This window comes from Vigna unguiculata, chromosome 3 (assembly GCF_004118075.2).
Source record: "Vigna unguiculata cultivar IT97K-499-35 chromosome 3, ASM411807v1, whole genome shotgun sequence".
Taxonomy (NCBI): domain Eukaryota; kingdom Viridiplantae; phylum Streptophyta; class Magnoliopsida; order Fabales; family Fabaceae; genus Vigna; species Vigna unguiculata.
This window is the reverse complement of record NC_040281.1, coordinates 40091591-40119432: the sequence shown is the minus strand read 5'-3', so window position 1 is coordinate 40119432 and position 27842 is coordinate 40091591. Positions and strand designations below refer to the sequence as shown.

Sequence of the window (27842 nt, the reverse complement as noted above, 5' to 3'; positions counted from 1 at the left end):
TTTAAAGGCCATCTGTCATTGCTTTATCATATTCTTATAATATATTTTTTACTGCTAAATTTTAATTATTTTTTTATAATATAATATGGTATTTTTTAGTGATTTTGAAATATTAAATAAAAAAATAGAAAATCATTCAAAATATACACATAAAATTATAAGAAAAAATTAAAATTTAATAGTCAAAATATCATTCTCCCGAATATATTTTTCATTTCATTTTTTAAATAATTAATATATAAGCAACTCTAAAATATTAGAGAGAGTTGAATATGTGGATGAATTAAATTCCACCAACTTTGATTTTCGATATGCACACTGCCAAAAGTAATTGACATTAATAACAAAAGAAAGGGTGTCAGTGTAATTGCATCATCATGAACACTACTATAAAACATGCCTCTGCCTTCAGATATATCTCACTCAACATTTGAAGCTCCTCCTCATACCAAATTCACAACACTTCAAATGCAAGATTCTGCTTCAAAAATGGAGAACAAAAGGAAGACTTTGCTGTTGCTGCTGCTGCTCGTGGCTGAATCATTCTTCTGCATGCCAAATGTAAGATTCAAGATACACTCCTAAAACATATATGCTTACTCTTACATCACAATTTTTTTCCATCACAAGAAAGAAAACTTTGCAGGTGACTGATGCTGCTTCTGATGTGAACTTTGAAGGCCATCTCACCCATTCTGAGGTTGCATGTCGTTTAGCCACCTTTTTGAACTTTGTTCTTTGCCTCTTAATTATCACTGTTTTCACTGCCTTGGCCTTCTTTTCTGCAGCTGGTGAAACGACCCACCAGAAAGTTTTTGTCATTTGTGGGTATGTATAATTACTTTTCTCACTTCTTTTTATCTTTTTAGAAGATAAAACTCGAAAAAGATTGAAGATTTTGTCGTTGTTGTTGTTGTGTGTTTGGAAGATTGTGGAGAGAGGTGCAGAGTGAGATGCAGTTTGCAGTCAAGGCCAAAGATCTGTGCAAGAGCTTGCGGGACATGCTGTTCAAGGTGCAACTGTGTTCCTCCGGGCACTTATGGGAACAGAGAGGTGTGTGGAAAGTGTTACACAGACATGATCACTCATGGAAACAAACCTAAGTGTCCCTAGAACACACTCTTCTTCATCTCTCTCCACACACTTGGATCCATCCAATTTCATTTTCTCTCTCTACTTTTCACTGCATAATGCCTTATGTATTTCGTTTATTTAATCATCACTTTTTGTATCCCTCTGCTGTGCCTTAATTATCTCAATGAATGTATAAGTTGTGGAGTAGATTTGTAACTATATACATCTTCCTCCTGTGTTTATGGATCAAACGAAACAATGTTTTTTGATATTTTAACTCAGGTAATAAAGTACTTTTTTTAAATAAAAAAAAGAGCAAGTATTTAGAAGGAAAACGAATTTTTAACAACTTTTAGGAGTGCTTTTGTTATTGAAAAGATTAATTTTTGTATTTATAAAAAAATCAAAATTATTGAAGGGTAGTAGTGGTGGTAAAGTGTGTGTAAATATTTGGTAGAAGTGGATATTAAAAATATTAAATTCATACTTTTTTTCAAATTGTAATGAAACTAACTTCTTAATGAATTTAATTATTAATATTGACATAGATTTCATACCCCAATTAACACGATAAATATTATTGTTCAAATTAAGCATAACAACCTAAAGACTTACTTTACATATTTTCAACTCATAGCATTTAAATGATATTTCTAACTCTACATGCTACTTTAGGAACAAATTAAAACCAAAAGCATTTTACTATACCAACGTTGTTTTTCAACGTATTAACTCCAGAATAATCAAAACACAAATTGCAAATATTCTAAAGGTTAACTGAGAAGAATCAAAGTTCTCAACACAACTAAGAAATAAAATGAAATCAAAAAGAAATTCAAAATAAAATAAATTTATTTTCTTTAAAAATTTAACTGAAAAAAATGTATCCACGTTCTCAATATCATCCACGGAACACGGTTTGATACTAAAAAAAATGAGTAATAAAGTCAAATTTAAATAAAAAAGAATGAAAATTATGAAGTATCACTACTGCATTTACTAGCTATGGTAACATGGGCTTGTTACATTTACTAAAAGTGTTACTGTATATATACTATGGTAACATTTTCTTAAAAATGTTACTGCAAATAATATTAAAGTAATATTGTAACATTTTTAAAAATGTTACCGTATGTCATTATATATATATTTTTTACTTTCAATAACATTTTTTTATTATAATTATTAATTTCAATAACATTTTTTTATTATAATTATTAAAAGCGTAACCACAAAACAATGATTTTAATAAAAATAAAATAAAATTTTTAATTTCTCCTTTTTACTTTACTCTCGGCGTAAACCTAACCTAATTTTCTAAGTCTATCATCCCATTCCCCTTCCAACCCCATTTGAACCATGGTGCATTACACAAGCATTCCAACCCTCAAGCCTCCATTCGAAATCACCTCTATGTCCATTAAGACGTCTCCGAATAATCCATCCCTCTTCACTTTCCTTAAAAGTATCACACTCAACCCTCCCAATGCTAAACACAAAACCATTGTTACCATTGTCGCGTAACTTCACTGTCCTTAAAAAAACCTGCAACCAAATACAATATGCCTTGCATCTTCGCTATCGATTTCGAGGACTGAACATAACACGCAGGAACTGCAAAACCCTAATTGTTTCAATCTTTGACTTTGTAGATCTGTTTTGCAAAATAAAAATCATCGAATCAAAGCATTGTTGCTGAGCATTGAAGATTCGCCTTTGGATTTTCTCTAAATTTGCATTGTTAGTGAAGGCATCGCAAACTAGGAGGGCGTTCTCTGCGTTCGTGGAGATAGTGTGAAGGTGAGTTATTAATTCTCTGTTTTCCTGAAGATAAACAGAGCGGTGTAAAGTGCGACCTTCTTTCTGTTTCTATTGTAGAGTTGTTTGTTTGTGATGATGTTTCCTTTTGGTTGAAAATTATCATATTATTTACACCTAAAAATAACCTCTCTATTTCAGAATTGAGAGAATTGAGGTACTTTCAATATATTGTTGCAAGCCATGTGTTCTCACACAACACTAGTGTCGCACTAATTATATTAAACACAACACGCACGAATTCTGGAGAATTATTCAAATTTTGTGTGCCTACGTACAAAATCCAATTTATTCAGCAAATCTCACAGGTTTCAAGATTTTCCCTTATTTGTTTTTTATTTTTTTGTTTCTTCTTTGCTAGTTTCTTTCACTCTTTCCCATTGTTAATATTCTTTCCCACTATTATTATTCAAGATACTTTTTTACTCAATGATTACCCTTGAATATTGCTTTTTAGATGATAATTCCCTTGTATCCTCTTGTTTAAGAAGTTTACTATTAGTGTGTACTCTACTGTTCTTCTCTTTACATTTGTTTTTTCTGCCTCAGTCATATTCAAGCACTAGGTTTATAAGGAGAAGAAGAATTTCCTGAAGAAGACAACAAACCATTTATAGATTTTTTGATTAGGTAATGGCAGGCCCTAGTCAAGATTTTCTGATAAGGTAATGGCAGGCCCTATAATACTCAATATGTCTTTCATGTAGTACTCAGTTCTTCAACCTCTGTAATAATGGTAAACTTTTAATCTCATCTTTTGAAATAGGCTTGGTTGCTGTCAATAATCCTAACCCAAACTGACCTTTTGTTCTATGATTTTTCGACAGGAGGATAAAACAACTCTCATTTCCCACATGAGTACTATGGCTAGTGTTGTTCTTCCTCTGCCAACTCATATAATGGATTGGTTGAATATGTGCAATAATGAAATTACGTGTACAATTTTTATCTTCATAATAGATGGTAGGTTATTTCTACATTCTGCATATTTAGCACATTCGTGTAAAAGACATAACTTTCCTGCATATTACTCTGCCTAATATATTCAATTTACATCACTTGTATGTTCAGGCTCAAATCCATGAGTGTAAAGAACCAACTCAGTTTTTCTTAATACTTCACAGACTAGTCATATTCAAGGTATGTGCTCCAAATTGAATTTTCAAGTTTTGCTTAGTATTAAAGAAGCACATTCTCCAAATTCTTCACTTTTGGGTTATTTACTTAAGTAGACTATTCTTTCTAATAACTTGGTGAATTGTTTGTTATTTATCAATGGTTGAAACTTTGTGCAGGTTATCCCTCCTAGAATGTTCAACAATTGTTTGTTCATTGGAGTTTATGCCTGAGTGGATAATTAATCGTTTATTGTTGTTTTGCCCAATAGGATTATTGTTGCAACCAGTGAAGTTGAAAGATAAAGAAGACGTGGTTGATTCTTTAATATTGGATCAAGTAGTTGCAAAAGCTTTCTCCCATAATGCTTACAAAAAAAGTGTATACATATGTTTAAGTATTGTTGTATCGTATTATGATGTTTGAATGATTAACGGTTTGTTATTATTTTCATATGGGACTTGATCATAAATTTCATATCGGTCACATTGCTAATATTGTTACATAAAAAAATACTTATATGCACTTTTTAAACAGTTTTCAATTTTAATTCACAATTAAATTGTTGCTTTTATAATATTATCCTTGTAAAAAATAAATAAGAATGCACTTTTTTTCTTATGTTTTTAGTTTAGATAATGATATAGATTAATATCGACACAATTTCAGTCTATTAAAAAAAATTATTTGTGCAATTTATTAAAAAAAGTCATATCATTTTGTTTTAAAATAAAAGAAATAATAACATTTGTTCAATGTTATAAGGTATTTAGATTAGTAATATGTTGTATTTATTTAAAATGTTACCACAAATGTTTAGTAACATTTTTAAAACGTTACCAACTATTAGAAAAAACGTTACAAAAGCTCTTCAATAACACTGGTTCTTTACTAAAAAAACGTTATAAAAAATGTTTACTAACACTTTTAAAATGTTGCCTTTCAATTAAAGAAATATCACTAAAAGCTTTTGGTAACATTCTTGCAAATGTTACTGTTAACATGTAAAAATGTTGCTAAATATTATTAGTAGCATGGGGTATAGGTAACATGTGATAAAATGTTACTAATTCCTTCTAGTAACATTTTTCATGTTTTAGTAACATTTTTTTAATGTTACAAAATGTGATATATGGAGTAGTGTATTAAAATCCAGAAAATAGTCTAAGACTAGTAATGACTTTAAGATTTTATTCATAAAAATTTCAACAATAAATAGATTTTAAGTTAATTTAGTTTTATTTCAAAAAATCATCATTTCTCTAAAAATATTCTAAAAACATTTTTCTAAAGTTTCTTCTACTTTTTCTTTAACTTTATGAGTTTATCTCTCATTTGTTTAACGATCAAAGACCATCAATAGATTCACAATGGAGATATCTACACTTCTAAACTATCATAATCTTAAACAAAGTAAGTTCACTTTTTGATCTACTTTTTTGTTAGTTTAGCATTTTAATACACACTGGTACTAGGATCCATGCATGTCACTCAAAATAATTCAAAGTGAATCTTTGTTTTGTCGTGATTGTTATGGTATGCTTATATATGTAATTTTATGTCTAAGTATGTAGTTAGAGCATCTTGTGAAAACTCGAGTCTAGGAGCAGCCTTCAATCAAGGGTTTTTCTATACCAAGTAAAGGGAAACTAGTTTAATTATGTAAATTGAATTATGTTTGGTGAGTGAATTGTGGTGAGAAAGTGATATTGTTAGTATGTTTAATAGAATTGATTTTTTGTTTGTTCTAATTAAATTAAAATTTGGCTATATGTGGAGTGGAACTGATTAGCATATGAGGATTGTTCAAGTTGATCTATCTAAGGTTTATTCTGAACTAAACTATGGTATTTAACTTACAAGAAAGAGATACTAGCCCAGATAAGCAAATTGGGTAACCTGGTATAGGTAGTTAGGTTCTTTAAAATGATATGGTGTTAGGCAATACCACATAATTGTCAAATGCTAAGCAAAAAATTCCAAGTTCATGACACTTAAGTCATGGTATGCCAAGTAGTCTGAGTGTGAGTTTTGTATGAGGCACTACGAGAAAATTCCTAGATAATGACAAACTTTAGTGACCAAAAATATGTTTAGAGACCAATTTGCTCTATGTGTGATTAGCATAACAGGATTGTTCAATTTGCTCTATTTGAGGTTTATTCTAAACTAAATTATGGTATTTTAAACTGAGGAAGAGATAGTTGCCTAATAAGCAAATTGGATAACATGTTATAGTTAGTTAGTGTTTAAGCATTGACATGGCGTTAGGAAGTATCTCATAATTGTCAGATGCTAAGCAAAAATTGAAGTTTGAGTTAAGGACACTTAAGGATAATGTCAGGGATCCTTAGGGAGAAATCATGGTATGCCAAGTGGTCTATGTGTGAGTTTTGGCAAAGAGATGCAGTTTGAGAACATGTTGTGTTGCTTATGGTATAATTGTAGACCTTTTGAGGGTGGAGACACCGTTGAGAGGAAACGTCCTAAAATTGTCACTAAGGTAAGAAACTTCAAGAAAAAATAGTTATTATAAAAGGTTTATCAAATGGTTTTCGAGGTTAATGACTCCTTCGACACAACTGACACGTAACAACCAACTTTTATGTAAATACAAAAGTGTAAAGAAAATTTTCAAGAGTTGAAGAAAAGATTCATTATCATATTTGACACATTAATTTTGAGTGATTTTTTATCTAAAAATCATATTAAATAATAAAAATATTATTAAAAGTTATAAAAATCAATGTTTTTATTATTTTGTTTGATCATACCCTGATGCCACAATTTTAGAAAATATAGTATTTTTTAGGTTTTAGGTACAAAAATTTAAAAGTCATTAAAAAAGTGAGCGGGTGAAGAATTTATTCATCATTGACTATATTTGAGTCTGAAAATAGCATTTAATGCTATTGATTTAATGAACCCTATTCAGCATCAGAAATCCTATTTCCCAGGACATGCATGAGTAATAATTTCTTTCTTAAAAAATGTGATCTTATTTTTATTATATAGCTGTGTAATCAGGAATTCAAAATATGTTAGAATTGAAGATTTTTAAAATTTATTTTTTCTCAATTATATCTTTATTCAAAATATCTCTTAATTTATTTTATTTATTAATTTAACTTAGAGTAACGACTGCTTTTTTATTTATGAAAATATAAAATACAAAGAGTACAAATAATTAGTTACATTTTAAATAAGGTCGATTATTGGACCCAAATTGATTACATCAAAAGTATAAAAATAAATGCAGATAATAAGTTGATGACAAATACTCTTAAGTTTAGTAGTTCACGGTTATTATTGGAATTAGTTGCGATAAGTAAGCATTATTATTACTAATAATTAGAACATATGCTATTAAATAAAAAATAATTCAAATTTACATTTATTAGAAGTTTATTGACCCATGTGAATTATTCTTAAAAATGAAAAAGAATTGAGAAGAAGGAAGTATACTCTTAAAAGCGTCTTTTATAAAAACCAATCTATAGGTTAGTTGAAAATTGATAATTAATTAAAATATAGGGATATAAAGTTAAGAATCTTAAGTTAATTGATAAATGTAAAGTAGTAGGGAAAAACTTCAAATTGAAAAAGGAAATCGAACAAATTTATGAAGATAAAAGTAAAAAACAAAAACAAAAACTACAAGCTTAAACTAAGTTATAAACTAATTGAAATAGATTGAGACAAGAAATTAAAAAAAAAAAAAAACTTATATGTTAAACAAAATCACTTTTATCACACCAAATTATAAGCTAATTAAAGTATCTTATAGCAACCAATTATAAAGAAAAATTACGACATATTCATTAATATGTATGCATCCATTGCCCAATTTTTTGGTTGATAAGAAAAATGCTAACAATACATGTCAAATTACATGAAATTGAGAAATTTGTCATCTAAGACTCCATGGCCCAATGGATAAGGCGCTGGTCTACGGAACCAGAGATTCTGGGTTCGATCCCCAGTGGAGTCGTTTTTTCCTTAATATATTAAATTGTTACCGAGCTTTTATAAAAATAAAATATCTACATGTAAAAATATGTGAATGAAAATCGTAAAATGAGTTACATATTTTTTAACTTATATGAAATGCATGAATTTATATGAAAGAACGACAACAGTTCTATAAAACAAGTTTTGTTTTATTTCTAAAAAAAAATGTCAAGAAACTCAAATTGAAGTACTATTTTATAAAACAAGTTTAGTTTCTTTCAATAAAAAATTAGCATAATGTTTCAAAGCACGATTTTCACACAGAAAAAAAAAATATTGGATTTGCAGTCATGTCTCGATTTGTCTTATAAAGATAAAGAATCTTTGAAAATAAATTTTCCATTTAAAACTCAACTTACCCATTATGCTAATTTTTTTATAAAATTAATCTATTTTTATAATTACAAATGTCAATTGCAGCAAAACCCTGAACTTTCTTCAGACACTTTATAAAACTAAGTTATATTTACTTTTGTAAAAACATTATAAATTGTTGTTTTACGTTTTTTTTTAGAAGAATTTGTTGATCCATCACTTCCTTTTCTTTCCACCCAATCCATAACAAAATGGAACATTTATTATTAAAAAGTCTTAGCTCTTTTTTTTTCTTTCACCTCAATCCATCCCAAACTGAGATAGATATTTAGTGTTATATGCATTGCGACAATTCTTCAATAAAGGTATTATTATATTTACCACTCAATCTTCAATTTCTAAAACATACAAACTTCAACTCTCGAAAACATAGAAGATGTGATCATTTCAATTGTGCCACAGAAAAAATAAAATGTACCCATCAACAATGTATGCATATAAACAAATCTGTGGATATAAAATGGTATTTGATAGGTCTCGCTGCTTAGAATCTTTAAGCTACAATTATAAGTACTGAGGCAAAAATAAGGAGAGCAATGCAATCGCTCATAATTTACATTAAAAAAGAAATTTATAGGAACAAAGGTAAAGGTTTCCCACATACAGACACACTATTGGATATTTTCCATACTTTAGATACCTTAAAAGATGATGGGATAAGACACTGCTCATTAAACCAACAAAAGGGATTACAAAAATAGTTGTCTGCATTAATTATAACTCTGATATGGAAGATGGCTTCATGGAAATTACATGATCCTCAAGAAATGGCAGGATCCGTTAAATGAGTGTCATATACTGTGAGCCATGTAGGTGCAACAACTAATACCTTTTAAATGTAGTGGCCCATAATGTTCTTCACCTTGTCACTGGAGGATGCTGTTTTACATCCTTGGTGCATTCTAGTATTCTCATGCTAGTACTCTCTCTTTATTAGTTGTTGAATCTCTGACTTTGTTAGTACCTGTTACAAATACAAGACGACAATTGGGACAAGATTCAAAGGCCTTTTCTGTTACTCATAAACTTAAACATATTCGCTGATCATCAATATTCAGGGTATACATATTCATATAGAATGTTTCTTTTTGAAACTTTGTAGGACTAAGTGTTAAAAGTTTACCCCTCTTCTTGAGCTTGTTGCGGAAGCTTCTTTTCCTGCTAAATGCAGTTTCCTGTGGTAAATTGTCAACTATTACTCACAAGTATTGGAATTCATCAATGATTTATAGTGTTTGAATAATGAGTGAAGATATTAAATGTCCTTAGTTAACTCCGTCATCATACATGACCAGCATCAACAGTAAACCTCAAGACCCAATTTTACAATTACAAAATTATTTTTCTCGAAACAACCTCAATTGGTATGTTTTCCATTGCATGTGTAAGGCCAATGAATATTAAAATTTACCACAGGTTGACCACGTTTCTCAGCCCAACGAACTGCATCGACAAGTTCCCTGTTGGATTCTGTGTACATGCTAGTAACAAGTCCAATTTGACCAGCTCTAGCTGTACGACCAACCCTATGCAAAAAGTCTACAGCAGAAGTAGCAAAATCCGCCTGAAATGCATGAACCACATTGCAAATGAACATCTCTATATAATAATGAAACACAATAAAAACAGCAATACAGTAAAAAGCAGTGTCACAATAGCAGAATCAGAGTTCATAATATGGAAATAATAGAGACAGATACGTGCACGGTAGTGTAGTGATTTCAGTCCAGAGTCTCATAGTAAATAGAGTAACCCAGATAAGTGACTGAAGAAAACGAGCAGGGAGGATAATTCAATTTTTTCAGGCTACACTTGATTAGTTGTAAGAATTTAAAAGCACTTAAGTGGTATAAAATAATACTTTATCCTCAGACTGCATTCGTTCCTCCTAACCAAAAGTCAAAACTTATTTAATGTGGCCGACACTTTTTTCTTCCTAAAGGAGTTTGACTTTTAAATCATAAATAGATCCATTAACTCTGTTACTGCCTTCAGTGTGACATCTTTACATCTCACTCTGTCATCATCCTTCAATGGATTTTTTATCACAATATGTTCCTTTCTTCTCAAAGTAATGAATCAATATCGGAAGATGACAATCACCTAAATCATTAAATTACTAGTATACAGAATTACAATTTCCAGTATAAGCTTTATAGATCTTATACTTCTATCATAGTCTCATAAATCAGAAGATGCTGGAGGTCAACTTGAATAGGTTGTTTATGTCCATGTATAATTTATTTGAGACAGTATATGTGAATTGCTTGAGGAATTAAGTATCCTTTGCAGATGAATTTATATACAAATTAATAGTAGTAACGTGTCTAATTATATGAAACAAGAAAACTTTTATCAACTAACATTCAAATCACTACAAAACCAAATCAGATTCTAAAGATATTGTGAATTAGCGGGGAAATACAGCTCTAAATATGAGATATTTCCCTAACTAGGAGATGCTTTCTAACAATTTTAATTCTCAAAAAATAGTGATATTTGTTAGTGTTATTTAATAAAGCAATTTGATAAGAACCTTGGGTGAATCCACCACCAACCTAGCCATAGCAATTGGAGAGCCCAATGTCTTATAAACCCCAAACTAGAATCCCACACTTCTAATGTGGAACCCGAGTCCCGTATCTTACAATTGGATCCTAACATCCTACCAGAACTCGGCCCCAGAGCCCCCCTGGGCTGACTGTGTGCCAACCTTTTGACTAGTCCCAACAAGCACAGCCATGCTGGTATCACAATGTTGTTCATTTTGCCGCTGAGACATGGTGCATAACTTTGATACCAACCATACCACAAAAAGCCAAACCCCACACTTGAATCTCATACTTCCAATGTGAGAGTCAAGACCCATACCTAGCAACTTGCAAGTGAATCTTAACACGACAGATAACAGATCTTCGAAACAAACTACCACCCGTGGAAATGATGCAGTATTAATTGGATTAAAAACTTTGGAATTCTAATGTTTAAGTGCATTGTCTTTCTAATTTATAACATGTATAGTAGTACGTAACACCTTCATTTGATCAACATGCCGTAGTTAATATCAAATGAAATCTTTTATTTTGCTTGTTTTGAAACCTAGGATAAACAGTTCTTATCATCACAATAAAATAATTGAACCATGAAACTACTATACTAGAGTAAAAGGTGAATTATACCTGAATAACATGTAAAACATTTGGAATATCAACACCACGAGCAGCAGCATCAGTACATACAAGAACACCACCTTTATCATGAAAATCAACTAAGGTCTGTGCTCGCTCTTCCAATGTGCAATTCTTATGATAGCGTGAACATTCAATTCCAGATCGGAGTAATATCTTTGCCACAGCTTCAACAGCCTCAACAGTGTTCGCAAACACCATTGTTCTGTGAATGCCACCAGCATTAACCAAATCTTCAGATCTGAAACTGTGATTCACAGCCTTTATGAGTTCATCCACTTGAGTATCAACGGTAACTTCTATCCATTTTTGTTCCAATCTGAAAATTGAAAACAATAACATCAAATTTAAAAAAGAAAAACATGGCCAAAGGATTAGTTAGATCTCAAAATAACACGAGTTCAAAAGATGCAGAGCATATAGTTCATATCTTTTTCAACAAATGGACAAAAATCCTGTGTTGGAGAAGCCATATTTATGCCCTACCAAAGAGGATAAATGAATGATTTCAAAATCTCTCAAATGCTAATTAGAAGGACATCATTTCAATTCTGTTTCATAGACGAGAAACTAATTTGAAGAGAGAATTTAGAAATGGGGAAAATAGACTTTTAGAACCTAAGTTGCACAGTTTGTTTTCATCCAAGTCTAACCACAACTGGAAAATTTCTCCACCCTTTTTAGTCAAAGGGCCTGGCTAGTACTACATTTTCCAGTAACCCTTTTACAACTAAATTTTTCCAGTCACTTGAGTGGAGTCACTTCAATCTTCCAGCCATACACTAATACTGGATAGAAATATAAAACTACTTATTGGCCTCAGTCTAATAACTTAAACATGTGAAGAATTAGTATTTGGTATGGCATCAATGCATCCACAACTGAGTTATTAATTTTTTATTCATAACAAAAATAAACTTTTACCCAAAAGTAAAGTGGTAAAGTGCCTCATTCATGATTCAAGCCCAAAAGGCTCTTGCTATGAAATAATAAATGTTCTCATACAAGCTAAAATGTCTGAAATAATTCTTCACTGTCTACTGATATTCAATTTAAGTAAACCTGAACTATGTGTGAAGGTAGACTAGTGAACATACTTCTAAGGAATTTATCCCAATATTCCAACAGGCAGTAAACTAGATTATTAAAATAGTCCTACAATTTCTGATTATAGTTGTCTTTTAACTTATACTTTTCTCCGCATACATTCCTGTTATCTCATCTCCAGTTCAGAATCAATGGAATCATCATTAAGACATTTAAGCATTTTCCTATTCTAATTCTTGAAAAATACATGTCAATGTTTCACTGGGAGCGGCCGAATAACAATGTGAAAAACTGAGATGCCTTGATTGATAATAAGATAAAAAAATAAACCTCGGATTGTGGCAATGAAGATAGTTCCCACAAACCCACTCAGCATCAGGAAACATATATTTCAATATCCCTCCAGCTGTCTTCTTTCCATTCACTGGAAGTGTAGCAGCAACAAAAACATACTGTTTACTACGCTCATATGTTTTTCTCACTCTCCTCCAGTCTCTTTGTTTAACAGATGTGTCTTCATTATTAATATCAACAATATCATCCTCTTTATCAGTGTCATCCTCTTCTAAGGTGGCTTCGATTTGTAGTTCATCTTCACCTTCTTCAAAAGCATCTTCTGATGACAAGGAAGATTCAGGTTTCATTGAAAACTCTGCTACTGATTTTTTTGATCGAGACAAGACTTTCTCATCGAAGCGGAGCAAGTTTATCAAGCGGATTACTTTATTCTGGAAGCTCCCACATAGAAGCATGTCGGCTTCATCAAACACCTGACAGTTAGAAATATAAAGTAATAACCATACATATAATAAGAGTCATAGTTTAACTCATATATCTTTTACAGTAACACATAAGATCTGAAACATACCACATATTTAACACCACGCATAAATTGCATGCGGCGGGTTCTATCAAGGTCAACATAATTCAGAAGGGCAGCAGGTGTTGTCACAATGACATCAGGTTCCCGAATTGGCCATCCCTGGTCAAAATGATTCTTATTATTGAAAATTCAAGAAAAGCATACTATAAATTCCATATAACCATAAATATTGTTCGATCACTACCTGCCTACCACAAATAGCAGCCACACTGACTATCGCCTCACCATCATCCCTACGTAGACTGCTGGCCATCCTAACTACCTGCTCACAAAGTTGCACATTCGGACAAAGGATGAGCAGAACTTTCTGTGTCGGGGTCCCTTCCTGATCAGACATAGCATGTAGAGAATGTTCCTGGGCATCCCTTAGCTTATCAATAAGAGGAACTAGGTAACTGTATGTCTTACCACTCCCAGTCTCCGCGGCAATAACAACATCCTTCCCTGACATCACAGACGGTACTGAAGAAGCCTGAACACAAATCAGTGATGTAAACATCATAAGCCCCAGCACCCAATAAATAAAAAGGACAAAACATAGAGTTGGGCTTTTAGTGTTCTTCTGCAATCAGACTCGAAATTTCATCTCAGTAACCTAAGCCAACATTTTTACTGTGAACCTGGTTGGATGACAGCAACAAAAACGCCTAAATAACTGCATTTGAATTTTGTCCAGATAAAGAAAGGAAAACAAAAATAAGCTATCAGCTACGCTTCCAACCCCTTGGTCTAGCTTCCCAATTCATTTTGTTTTGGATTTGTTTTCCTAATCTCATCAAATGATAAGTAAGTATAAACACAAAAAGTAAAAAAGATCATTTTTTTAACGAATGGGGTCATTCAATTTCCTGTGAAAAACACGAAGGGAGCATGAATTGACAAAAGGGCAACGTGGAAACAAGCGAGAATGAATACAAGGAAGGTGGAAAAGAGGAGAAGGGACCTGAACGAGAGAAGGTCTATTGAGGCCAATATCAGAGAGCGCTCTAGAAATAGTATCAGAGAGACCGAGTGCAGTCCAGGAAACGTTTTCTTCTGCGAAGAAAGTGTCTCTGCCATTGGAAACTTGTGATGATGAAGCTGATGCAACAGCACTAACAAAGGGTCTGGCATGTGTTTGGCGTAGAGTGGTTAGAGAGAAGGGACGAGGTTTGAATACAGAAGGGAAGGTTGGATTGAGGAAGTGGGAGAAGAAATGGTAGCGAATTGGTGGGTTTTGGAGATGAAGCATCAAAGCAGAACGAGTGACAATCATTGCAACTTTCTTCTTCACTCAAAAATTATCTCTTTCGTTTCAAGGAGACAAACAATCACATAACACGATAATGCTCATGGAATTTAGGGTTTAGGGTTTTAGGTAGATTCTATGAGTTTTTGTCGATGAATAATAAAGAATATTTTGTGCTCTTTAATTCATTTTGCTTCCAAATTAATCATTCTGTACAAATAGTTTTCTTAATAAAACAAATTAACAAAAGGAAAACGATAACTTGACAGAATAATTTTGACAAATTATTTTGTTTTGTTAAAAATTAAATTTCTCAAAGAATAATTTTTCGTTAATAAATTACACGTCCGTAACTCACCAAAATTTGGATCGGTACTTCAAAGTCAAGCAACATGGTACTATCACCACTTTATATATTTCTTTGCGCTGCCTTTTTAAACTAAAATACGTCATATTCCATTTACCAAAAATAGTTAAATTAAGATTATAGTTAGCATTGAAAATCGTAATATGAATAGTAAATTTACTTTTTATAATAATAATGATAAATTGTTAAAATAAAATAAATTCATTTATTAATATTTTATCAAATTTAATTTTACAAAATTAATCACAAATATCTTATAAATGTAATAGAAAAAAGTGTTTTATTTTAATTAGGTCTTATTTTTATTAATTGAAATTCAGTGAAAGTAAATGGTATAACAAGAAATATCCTGTATTTCTAATTTGATTTGAATTTTGTTTAATTAAATTTTTATTTATTAACTTTAATTAGATTTTATTTTAACTAAAATTCATTCAAGGTGAATGTTACCAATAATGTAAAATGTTAATTTTAATTAAGTTAAACACACACAAAATTGTCAATTTTAATAGTATTTATTCTTAATTGGATGGTATGACAACTTATAATATACATAATATTGAATTTTTAATTACATTAAATTTCAATTATATTTATTTTTTATTTAAACAGAATAATTCATCTAAGAATGTGTATAGCAGAAAAAACAACAACAATTTATACGATTACAATTTTGTTAATTATAAAACTAAATTGTAAAATTTTACTATTTAAATCTCAATTTTAACTATTTTAGATAATTGTTTATCATTTGTCATTAAAAATGTTTTTATTACAGTATATGTATCTTTCCATTTTCAAGATGCCACCAGTACTATAAATGATTGATACTTTATGGTAACTTTCAACTTTTGAAATTTCTTATCATAACAGTTTAGCTTTCCTGTCATAGCGTCGTATACACTCAAATAATATTTTATTATTTAAAAATCGTCATATATTAATAAAAAGTTGGATGATGGAATCTGTTTTTGTTATTTCGGTCGACACCGCTTATTTAAATAGATATATATCTAATGGTTGTGGTGACTTTTACCCGCCTACGTATGGGTTATTTTATTATTTTAAAATTATACGGTAATTAGAAGCCCATGTATTTTTGCGTCGCGCTGAATTGGAGAAACATTTTAAAAAAATACAGTGTGTTGGTTCGGTTTTCTCTCATCTTTCTCCTTCCCTGCAACGTTCTTCTTCGACCAGGTTACACAAACACAAAGGTATTTCTTTCCCAAGAGTTTTTTCTTTCCCAAAAGGCTATTCTTCCATAAAGGTTGTTGGATAACGGACTTCTCGAGAGTGGTTTGGGTTGTTGGACGCGACGGGTTTGCCGGAAACTGGTGGGTATCATTTGGTGCATTGCTTGGGCGCACTCTTGGTGGCGTAGTTCTTGGTTCATTAAAGGTCATTCACACAAGGAACATTTGCCTAGTAGGTTATCGTCTAAAACCCCTGTTTGAATGCGGTTAGTTCCGAAATGGTTATTGGTTGAATGTATGGCTTTGATTCCATTGTAGAATGATTTTTCTTCACTTGAAGTCATTGTTTAATTTGCGGATGTGGTTGAAGATTGTGTATGTGGTTTAATGTGGTTAAAATTTATTTTTTTTTGCTTATTTCATTTTGCAATCATGATTGTGGGGTCCTGGTATTGAAATTTATAGAGATGTGGGATGGTGTAAGCAAATTTGATGGCAAATCCCTGCCTGACTACACTACTGTAAGTTTACCTATATAATATATTTTATTGTTTATAGTGTTTCTTTGAAGATTACATTTGATAACATTATCTTCATGTTCTTTTTAGGAGGAGCTGCAATTAATTAGACAGAAATTCGTTTGTGATTGGGTTTTACATGAAGATAATGTCCATCGCGATGAAGTTATTCAGCACTACGATCTGCTCATGAAGAAATAGCTGTTGTAAATGTAGAAGTTTGTGGTTTTGCATACAACATAATTCTGTGGTTGTATTGTTTTGGAGACTAAGATTATGAATTTGGGCTTTGATGGAATGCAATAACAGGATTTTTGAGATAATTGTAGATAGGTATTGTTAGAATGAGGTAAACGCAGGAAATGAATGTACTCATTGTATATTTAGTTTGGAAACTTGGATGAAATAGAAACTGATACATTGGAAACTGTTATTTGACTTGCAATGTGTTATGCAGTCTTCGAACTAAAAGTGTCATTGAAAAACCCACTTATGTAGGCACAATAATATATATTGTTGAATCATTTGTTGGAGTTAATATGTAGTTTGTACATTGACAGATTTATTCATGATTTGATGGTAATCTAACCATTTGAATGTGAATGCCATTGATGACAAATGAAATTTGTTGTGAAAAGACAGTTATACAGGGTGAACAATATACTTAATTTTAGGAAGACAAATGTTAATTTTTTATTGTATTAAATTTTAGTTCATTCATTGACAGAGGTTTACTGATGAATGGTTTATGTGGATGACTTTTGTATTGTCTCCAAACTAGATTTTATGTAAAAATACACTTGAAAACCAGTTCCAGTACTGGTCGTACCAAAACTTGAGTTGAAAAAGACACTTATTGAATTAGAAAAGTACACTTCATTCTCGTACCACAAATGTTGGTTTTTTTTTGTATCTTCATTTGCACTCACTTGTTTAAGTTGTTTGTTGATGATTCAAGTTGATGGAATTATTTGGATGGCTTTTGCATTGTTTCCAAACCAGATTTTATGTAAAAATACACTTGAGAACCAATTCCAGTACTGCTCGTACCAAAACTTGACTTGAAAAAGGCACTTATTGAATTAGAAAAGTGCATTTCATTCTCGTACCAGAGAAGTTATTTTTTTTTCTATCTTCAATTTCAATCACTTCTTTAAGTTGTTTGTTGATGATTCATGGTGATGAAATTATTTGGATAACTTTTGCATTGTCTCGAAACTAGATTTTATGGAAAAATACACTTGAAAACCATTTCTAGTACTGCTCGTACCAAAAGTTGAGTTGAAAAAGACACTTATTGAATAAGAAAAGTATACTTCATTCTCGTACCAAAGAAGCTGGTTTTTTTTATCTTCAATTTCAATCACTTCTTTAAACGATGATGGAATTATTTGGATGGCTTTTGCAATGTGTCCAAACAAGTTTTTATGTAAAAATACACTTGAAAACCAGTTCCAATACTGCTCGTACCAAAACTTGACTTGAAAAAGGCACTTATTGAATTAGAAAAGTACACTTCATTCTCGTACTAGAAAAGTTGGTTTTTTTTTATCTTCAATTCCAATCACTTCTTTAAGTTGTTAGCTGATGATTCATGGTGATGAAATTATTTGGATGGCTTTTGTATTGTGTCCAACTGTAAAAATACACTTGAAAACCATTTTCAGTATTGCTCATACCAAAAGTTGAGTTGAAAAAAACACTTATTGAATAAGAAAAGTACACTTCATTCTCGTACAAGAGAAATTGATTTTTTTTTCTATCTTCAATTTCAATAACTTCTTTAAGTTGTTTGCTGATGATTCACGATGATGGAATTATTGGGATGACTTTTGCATTGTGTCCAAACCAGACTTTCTGTAAAAATACACTTGAAAACCATTTCCAGTACTGCTCGTACCAAAAGTTGAGTTGAAAAAGACACTTATTGAATAAGAAAAGTACACGTCATTCTCGTACCGGAGTAGTTGGTTTTTTTTTCTATCTTCAATTCCAATCACTTCTTTAAGTTGTTTGCTGATGATTCAAGGTGATGAAATTATTTGGATGGCTTTTACATTGTCTTCAAACCAGATTTTATGTAAAAATACACTTGAGAACCAGTTCCAGTACTGCTCGTACCAAAACTTGACTTGAAAAAGACACTTATTGAATTAGAAAAGTACACTTCATTCTAATACCACAAGGAAGACATATAATTAAAGTAGGACCTCATTCACCACAAAATACAAATATCAGATTTAACAAAAAACTTCAACATTCATAACATCACATCTAATTGTTTAAACATCATAGTTACTCGTCACACAAACATTTGTTAACAAAGACAATAATGAATTCATCGGCATTAGCGTGATCCACTTCAAAGAGCACACAATCTCCTTCTTTCAATTGATGTTAATTGCAAAATTCCTTCCAGCCCTTCCCAATTTTGGTGGAGCGGAGTGAATATGAAATTAGAAGTTTGCATACTACATCACCATTAGGACCACTAAGAACGACTTGATTGATATGTTTGCTCCTGATCAAGGTAGCAAATTTGGTGTTAAGGTCCTGATTGGCAAAAAACATAATTTTTTTTAGTATCCCAATTAATGTGAGGTTAACATGTGCTTAATGAAAATAAAAAACTTGACATATAGATGAGACCCTCGACTTTGATATTTGGTCAACCTCACACAAAAGATTGTGTCATGAAACTCAGTGGCGGCATGGCGCAAATACCTCTGTATGTTAAGTTCAGTACATGTCCCTAGAAACACGGTGATCTCAAAACGGTTGTTCCCAGTGTAACGGAACTGGACATGACGATCACCGGAAATGTGATAATCTCTTCGAATGTCCATCCAGCCATGAGTGAAAAATAGGGTTTCAATCGTGGAAGAAGAACATACGATAATAGGGTTTCATTTGGAGAAAAAACAACACAAAAATACGGGATTACAATCGGGGAAGTAAAACATACCAAATTGGCTTTTGATTTGGAGAAGAAGAACACCAAAATTAGGGTTTCCAATTGTCGATGAAGCTGCTCCCAGCGATTAGCAGCGATCGACAGCCACAAAGCCCACCTCTGTTTTTCTTTCCCAAAACCGCACTCTCGCTTTTCTCTAAACCGTAACGTTCACTTCTTTTTTTTTTTTAGTTTTTCTGTGCAGTGCGTGATCTTCAAACCACAACATTCACTCTCGCTTTTCTCACGCGCTATTTCTCTTTTCTTATTTAAAAATTATAAAATAACTCATATCATGTAGGCGGATAAAAATTGGATCAACTAAGCGAGACATTCTATCATTATCCTTAATAAAAAGTTGGACGATGGAATCGATGGAATCTGTTTTTGTTATTTCGGTCGACACCGCTTATTTAAATAGATATATATATATATATATATATATATATATATATATATATATATATATATATATTATATATATATATATATATATATATATATATATATATATATATATATATATATATATATATATATATATATATATATATATATATATATATATATATATATATATATCTGATGGTTGTGGTGACTTTTCGAAATGGAGAGCCTATATAGGATGAAACAATGTGATGCTGTTTTAAATTTTAAGCTTTCTCTTTTCCACCTTTTCTGATAAAATAAAAATTAGTTGTCTGTCGATCTGTTCTTCCCATTGCCACAACTGTTTCTTATACTTCCCTTTTGCATATATATATCTCCACCTTCATTTCATTTGATTCAACTCACATGCCATGTTGACATTCAATTCTCTTCATCTGGGAACTGGGTATTAATTTTTATGCCACCCATTTGTTTGTTTTAAGTTCATACTGCAATTTTAGTGGCTGGAGATTTACCCTGTATGTGTTTCATATTTGTTTCCCTTGCGGCCATCTTTCATCACAGTTAATACTTGTTCAGGTGTTAAAAAGATACTAAACGAGGAGAATTCTCGCAGCAAAAGTTGGAACCTTAGTTTGCAAGACTGTAATGAACTAACCCTTTTCGTTAAACCCGACTATAGCTGGTTTTTTTAATGTTTTATTTTCTTCTGGGAAGAGGGTAGGTGTTGATTAATATGGCAGTCTCTGATTTCATTTTATAATTTTGGAAATTTTTCAGATGATGATGATGATACGTGGGATGTGGAAGTCAAGAGAGCTATTTTTCTCTTTTCTTGTTCTTGCAACCTTTCAGCTAGCAGTGTCAGATGAGCACCAACCTCTCTCCAAAGTTGCCATTCATGAAACAACACTTGCTCTTGATGAACGTGCTTATATCAAAGCCACTCCTAATGTCCTTGGCTTGACGGTACGCTTTGACTGCACTTTTGAATTTTTTTTAGTTTTTAGCCGCTTCATTTTTTGCTCCTACGATGAAAATAAGTTCTGGTAGCAGAAATTGATGGATCCTGCTTGCAACTGTTTAGGGACAAAATACAGAATGGGTTACGCTGCAATACAGTAATCCAAAACCCACTGTAGAAGATTGGATTGGAGTGTTTTCTCCTGCAAACTTCAGGTAGGCTTCACATCATGATCTTGCTCGTGTATAAGTATGAGTTACGAATCAAGAGTCTCGTTCCATTCATTAATTGGGAATCCAATGTTTCACATGTTCCAGTGCTTCTACATGCCCTGCTGAAAACACACGGGTGGATCCCCCATTTCTATGTTCTGCGCCTATCAAGGTTGGTGTGACACAGAGATCCTTAGCTGAAGAAAGTTTTGAAGTTAAAATGTTTTGATGTTAAACTCTTTTCCTTTTTTGATTTCAGTATCAATATGCCAATTTCTCAAGTACTAGTTACAAGACCACAGGAAAAGGTTCCTTGAAGCTTCAGTTGATTAATCAGAGATCCGACTTCTCATTTGCCCTTTTCACAGGTGGCTTGACAAGTGTATGCATATAAACTCCTCTACCCTTTAATCCTCCCGTTTATCAAATAAATATATGTATTATGATTGTAGATTTGTTAATGAAAACCGTTATAATTCAACTATTTGGAGCTCTATTCATCTTATAGTTCAAGGGATTCTAGGCTAATGTCACCATGCTCATACCATCCTATTGTTCATCTCCGATTTATCTGAGCATCTCATAGACGGCTCCATCTTTCATAATATCTGAGATGGTTCCAGTCATCTTCTTGCGCTGTAAAACAGCCATAACTCTTTCTCCCACTTCCCATGAAAAGAAATTCCTACCAGTACGCATACATACATTTTGTGGACTTCTGTTGCAAATTCTATTTATAAAGTATTTGTGACAGTCTACTCCCTGCCCCAACGCAGTGGTGTTAGGTTAGTTTGATTGTTTTGTCCTGTTTGCATATGTAACTATTTTTCGTTTGTGACAAGAAATGTGGATTTTGAGCTGAACCTTATCTTTCTATTTATTCTTTTTAAAATTATTTTTGACAGCCAAAGCTCGTTGCCGTGTCAAATAAAGTATCATTCATCAATCCGAATGCACCACTATATCCCCGATTAGCACAAGGGAAAACATGGAATGAAGTAAGTTTAAGCTCCCTATATTACAATTTCAAAACTGCCTCTTTTTTTATCAGATTTGGATATTATTCGCATGAGTATTAGTGCTGCAGGAGCTTGCTCTGATTAGAACTCAAAGTCTTTCTTAGAATGATGTTTGTTGGTAAATGCGTGTGTGTTGGAGCCCAACAAGTTTATGGGCCAAAAGAGCCAGTGGTCCATGAGGGGCATGAGACACCTGAGGCATGGAGGGTGTATGTGCCTAAAACGAAGAAGGGAAATCCTAAAGTTGAGGTGCCATGAGTAGTGGAGAGGTTGTTAAACATATGAGAGTATTTTTATTATTTAGATTCGTGAGCAAGTGGGGAATGGGCATTCTGTTATTTTTTTGATATTTTGTTAGAGCTATGCTCTAGAACATTGGAGGCTTCGATTTCTTGTAGTTTCCTTTTGATTGCAAAGGATAAATAGTTCTCCACTTTCTTGATATTTTCCGCTTCTGCATATACCACGTTAATATTGGTCCGTAACACTATATATTGGATTAAGAATATCTAGGATTATCAATAGATTATTTACTTTATTCTTGTAACAGATGACTGTAACATGGACAAGTGGATATGGAATCAGCGAAGCTGAACCTTTTGTTGAATGGGGCCCTAAAGGAGGGAACCATGTGAAATCTCCTGCTGGGACACTGACTTTTGATCGCAACACAATGTGTGGTATGCAACTCTTCTGCTACCTTCTAGTGTCAATTTTAACTATATTTGAGTCATAGGTACTTTTGGGATGGAAAATCATGTTTATTGTGTCGGTAATAGTATTTGAATTTTAAAATGTGGATGGCTATTTGCAAATTCCATTCATAAAGAGGAAGTAGTGGAATTGAAAACGTTCACTTTCTTATATTCATGTATATATGTAGGTGCACCAGCAAGAACTGTTGGATGGCGTGACCCAGGATATACACACACTAGTTTTCTGAAGGAGTTGTGGCCCAACAGAGAGTATGTTATATCTTATTTGAGAATAATTATAATTGCTTGCTTGACAACTGATATTCTTAATTTGCTACTCTATTTTTTAATTTCACAATAGGATCTACTTCAACTTTTGGTGAGATATTTTAGTTTCTGATAAAATATTTTATTGTATGTCCACTCATTCACTACAACACAGCTTACGCACATGTTGGCAATTTTATTACCTTACAAAAGCTTCATTTAGTAAGACTTCCTTTTGAGTTAAGGTGCACCTTCCAACCATAACATTACTAGAAATGATCCCTGTTTAATCCATTTGATTTTCACAAATTTATGCAGAACATCATGCAAGATATATAAATTTATTCACAACTACTTTTAATTAATAAGTGCAAACTCTCTGATTGACATATTAGGGAATTACTAAGATAAACTGTAGGCTCTGATGCCATGTCAAATTCAACTTAAAACTAATTGGCAGTAAGTGAGGTTGTCCAACAGATATATAAACTGCACTCTAAGAATTAAGGCATGCAATGCGAGATTTTCCGACAATTAGAACATAAAAAAGCTAACATATTTAAACATGAATATCTTGCAATTTCGGTGTTTGGAATTACTTCTAATTGGTAAGTAATTATGAGTGCTGACGCTGTAGTGTATCAGAATATTATTGTGATGAACGGAAATATATGCTGATGGATAACTTCATTCAGTGAAAACAGGAATATGTATCCTTCAAATTCCAATGTTTGGAGTTCTTATAAATGATTAAATGGGAAATTTCATCAAGATAACCACTGTCAAGTAACTAAGATATTTGATGAGATTTTATTTTATTAGAAAGGATTGACTCCAAATATGCAACTATTTTCCTACGTGACTTGTATTATTATAAGAAACCAAACGCTATGTTGGGTGTGGTTCTATTTGGTTGAAGTGGAAGAATAGCCACTATCATGAAACCAAGAAATTTGCATGTGATTCAAGTAGAAAGGATTTGGCACCAAATATACTTCTTTTTCCCCGCATGACTTGTATTATCATAAGTAACATAACTATATATTGGTTCAAAACTAAATATTCTGGTACGAAGGGACATCTTGATTTTATTAGCAGCAGTTCACTGTGCACGAACCCCAAATTGCAATGTATTTTTTTTTCTATTTTCAGGTACATATACAAGCTGGGGCATAGACTATTTAATGGTACAGTAATATGGAGCGAAGAATACCAGTTCAAAGCATCTCCTTTTCCAGGTCAAAATTCCTTGCAACGTGTAGTCATATTCGGTGATATGGGAAAGGTAATTTTCTTTCCTTTTTATTTTCTCTCGTGGCTCTTCTAGTTATAACCATGTTCTGAAATCTGGAGATACCATTTGTATAAATGAATTCATAATTACATATAGGCAAAAGAGAAAAGATTGATCGGGTTGATTTAAATCTCTTACTTCTTTGTCTTCTTCTGATCCATAGGTTATTCCAATTATATCTACTCTCCTTTATTTTATGTTATTTTATATTTGAATTTAACTTACATATTTTGCATTGTCAAAATATTTATACCCTGGAAAGCTATCAGGTGTTCTTATTTCTGATTTAATTACTGATTACTCTACTTTTTATTTTCTTATCTTACACGCAGGCAGAAGCTGATGGCTCCAATGAATTTAATAATTACCAGCCTGGCTCACTCAACACTACTAAACAGATTATAAAAGACTTAAAAGACGTAGATATAGTCTTCCACATTGGTGATTTATGCTATGCGTCTGGATACCTTTCACAGTGGGATCAGTTTACTGCTCAAATTGAGCCAATTGCATCAACTGTACCATATATGACGGCAAGGTTTGACTTGTCATGCATGAGTTGCATTTTCGTATGTTTACTGCTACTCGATTATGTCATTTAATGCTTTTCATTTGTTGCTTTTAGTGGCAATCATGAACGTGACTGGCCAGGGACTGGATCATTTTATGGAACCATGGATTCTGGTGGTGAATGTGGTGTACCGTCTCAAACCATGTTTTATGTACCAGCTGAGAACAGGGAAAAATTCTGGTAAAATATCTGTATAATTTCAACCTTTCAGCATCTGTGTTTAATAAGTTCCCTTTTATAAAACTCTAATGGACGTAGGCATTTAGCATCTTTCACATGTATTCAAAACATCAAAGTTGCATAGCCGTGCCCTTCTCTTGCACCAAATAACTAAGTTAACCTATTAAACTAAGTCAACCTATTCATAAAAATGAAGTAAATTTTGTTAGCTTCTTGAGTATACGGACAAAAAAATGTTAATGATGCTATTTATTTCCTCCCAGAAAGATCTTCAAAAATTACTTTACTTTGCCAGGTATTCAACTGACTATGGTATGTTCAGATTCTGCATAGCTAACACAGAACTCGATTGGAGAAAAGGATCAGAACAGTATAAGTTCATTGAAAATTGCCTAGCTTCGGTTGACCGACAGAAACAGCCATGGCTGATATTTCTTGCGCATAGGGTGCTTGGTTATTCTTCTGCAGACTTCTATGTTGCAGAAGGCTCTTTTGAAGAACCAATGGGAAGGGAAGACCTTCAATATCTCTGGCAAAAGTATAAGGTTGACATAGCAATGTATGGACATGTCCATAACTATGAAAGAACTTGCCCTGTGTATGAGGTATTTTGTCTAACTTCAGAGATAGATAGTTTTTACTTTGTTCCTTTAGTTCCCTGTAGAAGCTCTAGATGAGTATATGCTATGGCTTGAAAATAGCTTTCTCCATTTGGAAGTGTACAACTCATCTTGTCCTTTTCTTGTTGGTCACTTTACTCACTGTCAGTTTGGTTATCAAGACAGACATTAGATTATGGTCATTTTGTTATTAAAATATTTCTTACTTGTTAGCTTTGTATACTTTTGGTACGTTAACTTTTTACCAATATAAATTTGAATGCCACAATAATAAGATAAATTCTACCACTTTATTATCTAAAATAACTTTGCATCTTTTTTAACTACATGAAGATTAATTTAATACAGGGTGTTATAGTTGTGTCGTAGCTTATGATTATTAACTTCATCATATTCCTGTATTTATGCGGTATCGAATCTGAGCTTTCTAGCCGTCACTTTGTCATCAAGAATCAAAATGATTGAATTATGACACTTTTTTCTTGTTTTCTGTTATCATTAAACATGAAAAAATAACTGCCATTTTCCTTACACAGAACATCTGCACCAGTAAAGAGAAGCACAATTACAAGGGCCCCTTGAATGGTACAATACATCTAGTGGTTGGGGGAGGAGGAGCATCCCTTGCTGATTTTGCTCCCATAAACACAAGATGGAGTATATTTAAAGACCATGACTTTGGATTTGTCAAGCTTACAGCATTTGACCAATCAAACCTGTTGCTTGAATACAAGAAAAGCAGTGATGGAGAAGTTTATGACTCTTTCAGAATATCCAGGGAGTACAGGGATATCTTGGCTTGCACTGTTGATAATTGTCCACCTACAACTCTAGCATCATGATCTACAAAGGTAAAGAAAATTTGTTGGTTAAGTTATTGCTTTTATTGGTTGAATAAAAAGCTCCATATGATCTTAATCAAGTGAGGCAACTGAAGTGTTTGGTTTAAAGTTAAAGTTTGGAATTTATACGGTCTAAGAGAAGCCACTCATTGTTGAAGTCATGCTTGCTTTAAGATGAAAACCCCACTGTTACAATGAACAGGAAATTATATATCACATTCTTGGGGTATGTTAAATAACCACGGTCGCGTGCTCCTTGTTTCAGAGGCTGGAACATCAAGTCATTGTAGTTTTGTTCACAATATTTATCTTTCTCAGAAAGCTAAACTATAAATGAAAGTTTGATATTCATACTTAAAATCAGTTTTTTTGTTGAGACTTGTCATGTGAAATTTGGATTTTTATGTTCGGATATTCCATATCGATTAAAAATAAGATGAGTTTATAATATATATTTAAAATGATCTCAAATTTTATTTTATAAATTAGTTTTATAGAATTTAGTCTAAGTTAAAATCCACTTCTTATCGTACTAATAAATTTTTTAAATTAGAAATATTTGTTTATCATTTTAGAAATTATAAAATTTATTTAAAGTTCTCAAATTTTATTTAGGTTGATTTAACCTAATATGTAACATATTAACCTTATAAATTTAAATAATTTAAAGGTTTATCAATAGAAAAATAAATATTAAATTTGAATATTTATGGAAAAAAAAAGTCAACTGGAAAGTTGATAGATACAAAAAATTGCAATACTGGTCATGTTTGATATGATATTGTTTCGATGAAAATTTATTAAACCGATCGATATCAATTTTCAAAAATTAAAATAAATAACATTATGTGATTTTATAATTTTTAATTTGGTTATGTTAAAATTCTTATATATTGACCAAAGTCAATCAAGAAAACACATTAGGTCAATATAATTAATTTTAAAACTAAATTAAATATATAGACTCGAACTTGATAACTATCCAAACATATAAAAGTAAAGAAATATTGTAAC

The 27842-nt window shown here is 32.0% G+C and overlaps 3 protein-coding genes and 1 non-coding gene across 6 annotated transcripts; 3 read left to right on the top strand and 1 right to left on the bottom strand.

Annotated features, from left to right (window-relative positions):
- Positions 1–388: 388 nt before the first annotated feature.
- Positions 389–1293, top strand: LOC114179735 (gibberellin-regulated protein 2-like). The gene is made up of 4 exons (XM_028066159.1): positions 389–561; positions 647–700; positions 789–828; positions 929–1293. The coding sequence occupies exons 1-4, from the start codon at positions 397–399 to the stop codon at positions 1111–1113; spliced, it is 444 nt and encodes a 147-aa protein (XP_027921960.1). The 5' UTR covers positions 389–396; the 3' UTR covers positions 1114–1293.
- Positions 1294–7926: 6633 nt separating this feature from the next.
- TRNAR-ACG lies at positions 7927–7999 on the top strand. The gene has a single exon. It is a non-coding gene; the product is annotated as a tRNA-Arg (tRNA).
- An 827-nt stretch (positions 8000–8826) lies between these two features.
- On the bottom strand, positions 8827–14893 carry LOC114178813 (DEAD-box ATP-dependent RNA helicase 22). Its single transcript, XM_028064915.1, has 8 exons — positions 14456–14893; positions 13697–13984; positions 13498–13611; positions 12960–13399; positions 11574–11901; positions 9806–9958; positions 9518–9569; positions 8827–9358 (listed from the first exon to the last, which is right to left on the bottom strand). The coding sequence occupies exons 1-8, from the start codon at positions 14765–14767 to the stop codon at positions 9306–9308; spliced, it is 1740 nt and encodes a 579-aa protein (XP_027920716.1). The 5' UTR covers positions 14768–14893; the 3' UTR covers positions 8827–9305.
- A 5487-nt stretch (positions 14894–20380) lies between these two features.
- LOC114178965 (probable inactive purple acid phosphatase 1) lies at positions 20381–27206 on the top strand. 3 transcript variants are annotated; one of them, XM_028065122.1, is made up of 14 exons: positions 20384–20609; positions 20744–20809; positions 20945–21133; positions 21252–21343; positions 21446–21512; positions 21600–21722; positions 22246–22338; positions 22910–23039; positions 23243–23324; positions 24474–24606; positions 24948–25153; positions 25241–25366; positions 25662–25971; positions 26523–27206. In XM_028065122.1, exons 3-14 carry the CDS (start codon positions 20945–20947, stop codon positions 26826–26828), a joined length of 1857 nt encoding a protein of 618 aa, XP_027920923.1. In that variant the 5' UTR covers positions 20384–20609; positions 20744–20809; the 3' UTR covers positions 26829–27206. The 3 variants fall into 3 exon arrangements, with proteins under 3 accessions (XP_027920925.1, XP_027920923.1, XP_027920924.1); XM_028065123.1 differs by having other exon boundaries at positions 20398–20609; positions 20729–20809; positions 26523–26828; XM_028065124.1 differs by lacking the exon at positions 20744–20809 and having other exon boundaries at positions 20381–20609; positions 26523–26828.
- The last annotated feature ends 636 nt before the right edge of the window (positions 27207–27842 follow it).